The 8,775-nt window shown below is 41.0% G+C and overlaps 1 protein-coding gene across 1 annotated transcript; it reads left to right on the forward strand.

Annotated features, from left to right (window-relative positions):
* The first annotated feature begins 4,663 nt into the window (after positions 1–4,663).
* Positions 4,664–8,570, forward strand: LOC107385855 (red-sensitive opsin). Its single transcript, XM_015959999.3, has 6 exons — positions 4,664–4,804; positions 4,937–5,233; positions 5,445–5,613; positions 5,741–5,906; positions 5,997–6,236; positions 6,331–8,570. The coding sequence occupies exons 1-6, from the start codon at positions 4,702–4,704 to the stop codon at positions 6,427–6,429; spliced, it is 1,074 nt and encodes a 357-aa protein (XP_015815485.1). The 5' UTR covers positions 4,664–4,701; the 3' UTR covers positions 6,430–8,570.
* The last annotated feature ends 205 nt before the right edge of the window (positions 8,571–8,775 follow it).

An 8,775-nucleotide genomic window follows, 5' to 3' on the forward strand; every position in this document is an offset into this window, starting at 1 on the left:
CATTGTTTAATGTGCAATAACTGTAAAAACTCATTTCAACACACATACCTATTATACATATTTAATCATGTAAATGTGTATTTCAAGTAAATTTGTACATACATCAATCTGATTCCATTTTACTTGTTACACTTCTGCTGCAGCAAACAAATTTCCCAGATTTTGGGACAATAAAACATTTCTGATTCTCAATGAGATGTTTTTACATTTGAAGTAAAAACATCTAATTGAAAACCAGAAATGTTTTATTGTCCCAAAAAGTGGGAAATATGACATTTGTAAGAGGATACTGATGACATTATTTCCTATGAAAGTGTTTCCACTTTCCATAAGTCCTAACAGTGTAAATTTCTGGCATTTTGTCTAAGTGGTGTTTACTACCATTACTGTAACCGTGACCTGCTCATAATTTTTCGTGTTCACTCAAATGTTGAAATTAAACTAAATGTTTTTGTTACTTGCCTCTTGCATTGCCTATTTACCATTTATGGTCATGTTATTTTATGTGCAATTTAATGCAGTATTTTTCAACCTTGGTCCGCAAGGCAGCGTGCCAATAGTCAGACACACCTGGATTAATCAGTTTGTCCAATGATGTAAGACAGGAAATAAAAGAGCTGTGCTTAATTCAGGAAATAGTGAAGTTGTGCACAAAGCTCAGAAAGCACAAGTTTGTTTAAAAAAAAATAGCACAGCCCCACCAAAAATATTTTTCACCAGCCGCCACTGGGTGTCGCCACTCAAAAACTAATTTAACACGCGATTGTTCATGTCGGCTCATTTCCTTTAATGTTTTCTGTATTTTATTTGTGCCTGATGCGTTTCGCTGCTGTGGAGCGGGGCGCATCACCTTGTCCTCCGGTGACACACCGATAACTGATGTGGCCGCCAAGCAGCGAGCACTCCGCTGTTTTTGCGGTCGGTAGATCTTTTAGAACTACAGTTCAAAGGTAACTCATGAGGTGAATATATATGAATCCAGGTAGCAGTTTCTCTTTAGGATTGAGAGGAGATGCAGGAAGATAATAAACAGACAGGACAGAAAAATAGTCAAATAAAAACAAGTTAGTTTTTGTACCTGGTGGTTGCAACAGACACCATTGAAGGTAATCAGAAGTGAGGAACAGAAAATGAAATAATTATTTTAATGTTTAGAGCAGCAGGAACTCCGAGAGGCTGCAGGCGCATCAGTGAGTTTGCAGCCGCTGCGCAGGGGGAGGGGGGAGAGGGCTGAAGCAGAAACTACCGTTGTTAAAAGAAATGTGTTTAACTTTGAAAATGTGGGCGCAATTTTAATTGTCAAAAACTCCAGCGAACCATTAGTTCATTTTGCTCAAATAGAAATAGAGGCCTGTCTCTAATTCTGGTCCTCCTTCCAATAAAGGCCTGGAGCTTGATGAGCTTGAGTCAAATACAGGCCCGGGCCTGTATTAGAGGATTTACAGTATTTTAATTTCTTTGAATGGTCTGAAGTGAATAAATAAATCATGTTTGGTTGTGAAAATGTTTGAAGCAAACATAGGGATGCTAACCGCCATTATGAGCAAAACATGACGAAGAATGGATGTATTTGAAGGAACATTGAGAGACTTTCAGCTGTACGTTATGTTGGATAGTGGAGCATTTTTAATGGACCTTTTGGATACAAAAAGATTGTTTTTGTTCAAGATAGCTGCATTCTGTAAAACATAAAGCATCACAGGTAAGATTAAAATAATTTTGCATTTGCGAGTGGTTTGAAAAAAGTGACTAATGTGTCTACAGATATTGTTGTGTGCTTGATTGGCATATGTCATTGAAATCTAAAGATTCTCAGCTTTCCAATGACTTTTAATTTTTATGTGTTTACATAAACACTGTTGCAGTTGTACTCAGCGTAGAAGAGGAAGATGATCAAATCCCATGTGCGGGACGTAGGAATATTACATTAAATGTATTTAATAAATGATGTCCATTAATTTTAAACCAAAAAAAGCTTATTTTCGAACAAGGAGGAACTTTATTGTAAGTTGTATGTGAAAATAAGTCCAGGACTACAAATGCACATCACCAAAGTGACGTCATCAAACCAGACACAGAGAAAAACAGAGGGAAAGTGGCTGTAAGTTCAGCAAACTTCAAATCCTTCCTTCAGGAGGAAAGAACCACCATAAATCTGGCCATGTGGTAAGTAGCAGCTACAGAGAGAAGATTATGTAGTGACGTGCTGATGTCTGATCTGTAGTCCTGCTAATTACGAAATTTTACAAGCTGATAAATCTCAGAGTGCGTGACTGGCATGGTCAAAACACACTTCATTACTTTTAATTTAAATAGAAGCATGCCTGGGGCACACAGAAGACAGATGCACTGCGCCACGTCACGCCCGTGCCGTCATTTTAAAAAGAAGCCATTAAAATTACTGAGAGTGGCTACACGGGGAGCGCAATGCCACGTCCCAGAAGTGGCGGTCTGCGCTGAAGTGCTGAAGATAGGCGCCAGTTCTACAAGTGCCGTGGCGCAACCGCAGTGCGGCTGTTTGCAGAAATTGCAACACGGAACGGCTTTACGGCACAAACCCAATCGCCAAAACATGGACGAGGAGTTTTTTTATTGTTGAAGTCGAGATTTATAAGATCTTGTACGATCCTGCACATCCTTTCTACAAGGACAACATCAGGAAAGAAAGCTGAAAACTTTCCGCTACCTCAAGTCCCGCGTGATGTTGTGTCTATCGCTCGACTTTCCAAGAAGCGCTCAGCGGCGCAGTGATTCCTGTGTGACCATTTGACTTCCCAAAACCGTGGCGCAGCGCATCTGTCTCCTGTGTGCCCCAGGCTTAACATATGTGCGATCCAGGGCGTAAGGCAAAGCGGATTAGAAAATAGCTCCTTTAGCCCCATTGGCTAGCATTCGTTTTTTTTTTTTTTTTGTTCTTCCGGGGACCCATGCGCCAACCGGAAAGGGAGGAGACTTAGGCTCCCTATTGTTCAGGGAATTTGACAAAATATATTATGTACTGTATGTTTAACCCTTTGGAGGCAGAAGGACTTAGTCCCTCTGAAGGACTTAGCTGTTCGTCCTTTTATCAAAACTTATTTAGAATCTTAGGCCTAGTCCACGCGTAGCCGGGGGTTTTTAAAAACGAATATCCGCCCCTCCAAAAACTTGCATCCACACCACCACGTTTTAAAAAATAACTGTCCACACGTACCCGGATAAATACGTTGTTAAGGACATGCCAGACCTGTAGGCGGCAGTACTTCCCCCGTTCTTAACCTCGTCCTTCGTCTGTGGTCTTCCGCAAGGAGCAGTAATTCCGCTTGCAAAAACAAACAAGCAAAAAGCGCTTGGACAATTGATAAAGCGAGCGCAGCTCTGAGGGCTTCCATTATGCCGGCTAGTGTAAACACAGGTCGCACACGTGATGTCAGCATTTTTTTGTCGCGGAAAGTGACGTTGCAGACCTTAAAACTCCGGTTTTGTCTGTCCACACGCAGACACCCAAAACGGAGAAAACGCAGATCTTCACTTTGGCTGGAGTTTTTAAAAAGATCCGTTTTCATGTGAAAAAACTCCCGTTTTCGTGTGGATGACAGGCCAAAACGTAGAAAAATATCTACGTTTTGGCAGATCCCCGGCTACGTGTGGACAGGGCCTTAGAGGGTTAATAATCTATATTGTAACTGAGGAGACAGGGATTTGGGGAGGGTAGTGTACTAATTTCTTGCTTGTTTGTTTCCCTTTTTTTTTTTCTTTTGTACTCTATCAAATTTGATAACATTCTATAAACTCAAAATATATAACTGTATTTTCTCCATGCAACGACCCCAGGATCAAAATTTTAATGGTAATTTATGCAGACCCAATTTTATGTTATGTTCCTAAACTATTACGCTCACTGTTGGATTACTGTGAAATTGCTCACTCACTCAAGACATTTGGCCTTAGAGACGCTCAATCCTACACAATTCATGATTTGGTCCATCCACTTTACCCATGCCATGAGGACAGTGACGTTATTTTCAGCCTCTTAGGTGGATCAAAAACAACTTGGCTCTTGGGTGAATCTTCTTTCCGGAGGGATTAATGATGTCTTAGTTACCACACGTCAACAAGTGTAGTGGCTTCTACTAAAGTGTGGATCTCCTCCTGTCTTGTAAATATATTTTAAGACTAGTTTGTCCTTTACTGCTAACCAGACCAAACTTTTACCTATCCACAGTGTCATACACAATCTGAAAACATTGACTATTTTAATGTGTTATGTATGTACAGATAGTTTTTTACTTTTTGAGGATTTTTTTTGCACTTCATTTTTCCATTTTCTTTAAACCTTAAAATGATGTACTTTTTTTAATGCACCTGTATGTGTTAGGTTCCTGATTAATGCAGTTTTATTATAGGTAGAGTTAGAACACTAGAACATGTTAGCCAAACATCTCTAAGCTAATCCTCATATTAAGCGAGTCCACAGAAATCCACTCAGTGTCTTAACCTCATTAGCTGATAGTTTTAATTACTGTTCATAATAAGTATATTGACTTTATGTATTGCTGCCAACTGGCACACCACAGCGCTAACATGATTGTAAAGTAATCCTATCAGAGATAACTGAATCCTTAGTATAAAAGCTGAAGTCTGATGTAGAGCAGTTGCCACCCCAGAAGGTTAGGAGTTACAGAAACATCAGACAGCTGAGAACCTTCATCTGAGATCAGAATGGCAGAGGAATGGGGAAAACCAGTGTTTGCAGCCAGGAGGCATCATGAAGATACAACAAGAGAGTCTGCCTTTGCATACACTAACAGCAATAACACCCGAGGTACAGTACTATTGCTATATCTTTGAAAAAGTTTCATAAAAATGTGATGCATTTAGTTCATGTTAAAATTGTAACTGAATGCTACCAATTTTAATTTGTGACTAATTTGATATCTATGGTTTTAACTTTCAGATCCATTTGAAGGACCCAACTACCACATCGCTCCTCGATGGGTTTACAACCTTTCAACCATCTGGATGTGTTTTGTGGTGGTTGCATCAGTCTTCACCAATGGTCTTGTCTTGGTGGCCACAGCAAAGTTCAAGAAGCTCCGTCATCCTCTAAACTGGATCTTGGTCAATCTTGCAATTGCTGATCTTGGAGAAACAGTCTTTGCCAGCACCATCAGTGTGTGCAACCAGTTCTTTGGGTATTTCATTCTAGGACACCCTATGTGCGTCTTTGAGGGCTTCACCGTGTCCACTTGTGGTAAGTGGCCACAAAGGTATTTTAAGAGTAGGAGTATTTGTTTTTGAACACAGACCTTTTGGTTGGATAGTTTGGGGGCTTTGTTGTGTCAACTTGCGGTAAGTGGTGACAGCAAACCTAAACCTGGAACATTAGGAAAAAGAGAAATGTTTATTTTATAATTTGTAAATGTGACCTTTAAATAAACTAAGCATCTTGTTTGTTTCCACAGGTATTGCTGCTCTTTGGTCCCTTACCATCATCTCCTGGGAGAGATGGATAGTCGTGTGCAAACCTTTTGGAAATGTCAAGTTTGATGCCAAATGGGCCACAGGTGGAATTGTGTTCTCCTGGGTTTGGTCTGCTGCATGGTGTGCTTGTCCAATCTTTGGATGGAGCAGGTAATCAAGTGGTTTATCAGTTTGTTTAGATTTAACATCCAAATGTTACCACTAAATTAGTGAGTATATACAAAATTAGTCTGTGTGCTGGAATGTGAACAAATAAGGAAGCATTTAATATCCTCAGGTTTTGGCCCCATGGACTGAAAACCTCATGTGGACCTGATGTGTTCAGTGGAAGTGAAGACCCAGGAGTCCTGTCCTACATGATTGCTCTGATGATCTCATGTTGTTTCCTTCCTCTGGCTATCATCATCATCTGCTACTTCTTTGTGTGGCTGGCCATCCATTCTGTAAGTTGTGTCCCTCACAGTCTAACGTAACATGAATCATAGGAAACTATCAAAGGTCAACCTGACTGTCTTGGTGTGTGTGGACCTCAGGTTGCCATGCAGCAGAAGGAATCCGAGTCCACCCAGAAAGCTGAGAAGGAAGTCTCCAGGATGGTTGTCGTCATGATCGTAGCTTATTGTGTGTGCTGGGGTCCTTACACCTTTTTTGCCTGCTTTGCTGCGGCCAACCCTGGATATGCCTTCCATCCCCTGGCCGCTGCCATGCCTGCGTACTTTGCCAAGAGCGCCACCATCTATAACCCAATCATTTATGTCTTCATGAATCGGCAGGTGGGCACAGTGGATTTGTCAACACATCTTTCAGTTAATTTTAAAAGTGTTTTTGTTTATATTTTAACCCACATTGGGTTTCCTTTCCTTTCAGTTTCGAACATGCATCATGCAACTCTTTGGCAAACAGGTGGACGATGGTTCTGAAGTATCCACATCAAAGACAGAGGTCTCCTCTGTGGCTCCTGCATAAGCATCCATGTTTTCCTTTTTGGATAAAAGAAAAAAGAAAAAACAAACAAGCAAATATCTTGTTTTATTTAATATTTTTCATAAAAATAGTTGACTGCAAATGAAAACAACCCCCCCCAAAAAAAACTGTATTTAAAATGACAGCATTATCTTGTACAAATGTAGTATTTTTTTCACTTGAGTGTGAAATATAAAGCAATGTTACATACTTTTCTTGTTTGTTTTCATCTTTTTAAAAATTAGTATGTCCAAATATCAGGAAGTAAAACTCCAAATCCTGCTGTCTGAGGCTCTCGGCCTGGCAGTCTTCTGAAATGGGAGCACCATGGGCTTTTTGTGCCAAGAGTACAACTTACAAAATATTTGTTCCCACTATAGAGACCACTGCAAATATGTTGATTAAATGAGTGAACAGTTTCTTCACTAGTACTTTCATTAAATCAGTGTTTCTCAATTCCAGTCCTGAGGAGCCCCTGCTCTGCTTGTTTTCTGCGTTGCCACACACCTGACTTAAATGAATGAGGCATCTGCAGCAGTTGATGTCCTCCTGTAGCCTAGTGAACTAGACCAAATCTTGCTTTGCAAAGAATAATACATTTATTTAGTCTGGCTTGCCAGGCTAGTCCTCCTGAGGATGCAATGCAAATATGTAAATCAGGTGTGCTGAAGCAGAGACACTGAGCATGCAGGACAGGGGGTCGCGAGGACCAGAATTGAGAAACACAACGTTAAATTATAATTAGTTAAAGCAACGGATTTTGACAAATCACCAGAACCACAAGAAAATATGTGATGTATCAGACAGAAATATAGAGAGCCTTTGTGATTTTATCGAAGAATTGTCTCCTGTAATTTGAGGGAGACACCGCAGACTTCTCCGCACGTCTTTTGCCCTGCCAACGTGCTCGGAGATGCTCTATTGACATTACTGATATCTTTACGCCGATTTTGGAGACCGCCCATATGCTCAGTCATGTCTGCATTCCTAAGGATGTGTGGATGGGTGTGTGTAATCAACTGGGCCAGGGTGGGCTGGGTCTGACTGGGCCGAGTGGAGCCGGCCCTATTGTGGAAGAGTCATGAATAATATTGGCATCAGCAATGGGGTTCCTTAGGGGTCTGATGTAGGATTTTTCTGAGGGTGGGGCCCATCAAAGGGCTACAATATTTATAGAGGGGCCACGTGCAATCCAACATATTTTCATACAATTCCCAATTTTGTATGGCAGATACATTTTTCACCACCCACACCATTGAAACACATTAATGCAATTGTCCATCCATTTTTACTGTACATAAACAAAATAAAACCACATACAATCCAAAGTGTTTTAATTATGTGTGCATTAATCAATGATGTGTTCAAATGAATATTTTTCCTGCAGTGATTCATTTAAGATCTTAAACTACACCAGATCAGTGTTTGTTGATTTAACAATGTAATCTCAGTATATTCACACCTCGTGGTAATTGTTGAGTTAATGTTTTAACAGTCACATCACATACATGTGGAATAACATATGCACTTCACACTAAGAGTGTCATGTTCTGTGTCCGTTTGTTCCCCAGCCCCTCCAGTTCCCACTCCAGGTTTTCCGCTTGTGTCCCATTATTATCCTTAGCCCTCTGTAGACTTCCCTCAGTTGTCTTTGGGTCTTTTATTTCAGTTTGTGTGTGTGGTGTGTGTGTGTGTGTGTGTGTGCGTGCGTGTGTGCGTGCGTGCGTGTGTGTGTGTGTGTGTGTGTGTGTGTGTGTGTCCTTCCCCAATCAGGTCTGGTGTCCTTCTCTGCTTCTTCTCTAATTATTGGTTTCACCTGTGCAAGTTCCCAACACACCTGTTCCTCATCTCCTATCACTCCAGTCCCAGTGTATAAAGCTCCGGGAGTTGACGTCACTTCTCCCGGCATGCAACAGTTCAAATCGAAACGGCGCCATATTGGCAGGTAGAAGCCAGCAGGTGGACTATTTGTTATTGTCAGAAAACTCAATCAGACGGGAAATATGGTAGATTCCTGTTGTGCCCCAGGATGCAGAACAGACACGGACGACATAAGGAATGAGCCATCTACAGGATTCCCCAAGATCCGGAGCGCCGCAAACGTTGGATCATTGTAATAAAACGCGCTAGTGACCGGGCTAAAATGAAGCTGTGGGACCCCGATAGTAAAGGTTTTCGCTTATGCAGCGACCGCTTCATATCAGGTACTTAAACCAATGTTTCCTCAACTGTGTGTGGTATTTATTTTAAATGCTTTTATTACGATTCTTAGTGGGCTTCCTAAACTTATTTTGGCGTGGCTTTTTCTGTCTTATTACTCATAGCAGCAAGTAAACATCACGTAAAACG

This window comes from Nothobranchius furzeri, chromosome 3, assembly GCF_043380555.1.
Source record: "Nothobranchius furzeri strain GRZ-AD chromosome 3, NfurGRZ-RIMD1, whole genome shotgun sequence".
Classification (NCBI taxonomy): Eukaryota; Metazoa; Chordata; class Actinopteri; order Cyprinodontiformes; family Nothobranchiidae; genus Nothobranchius; species Nothobranchius furzeri.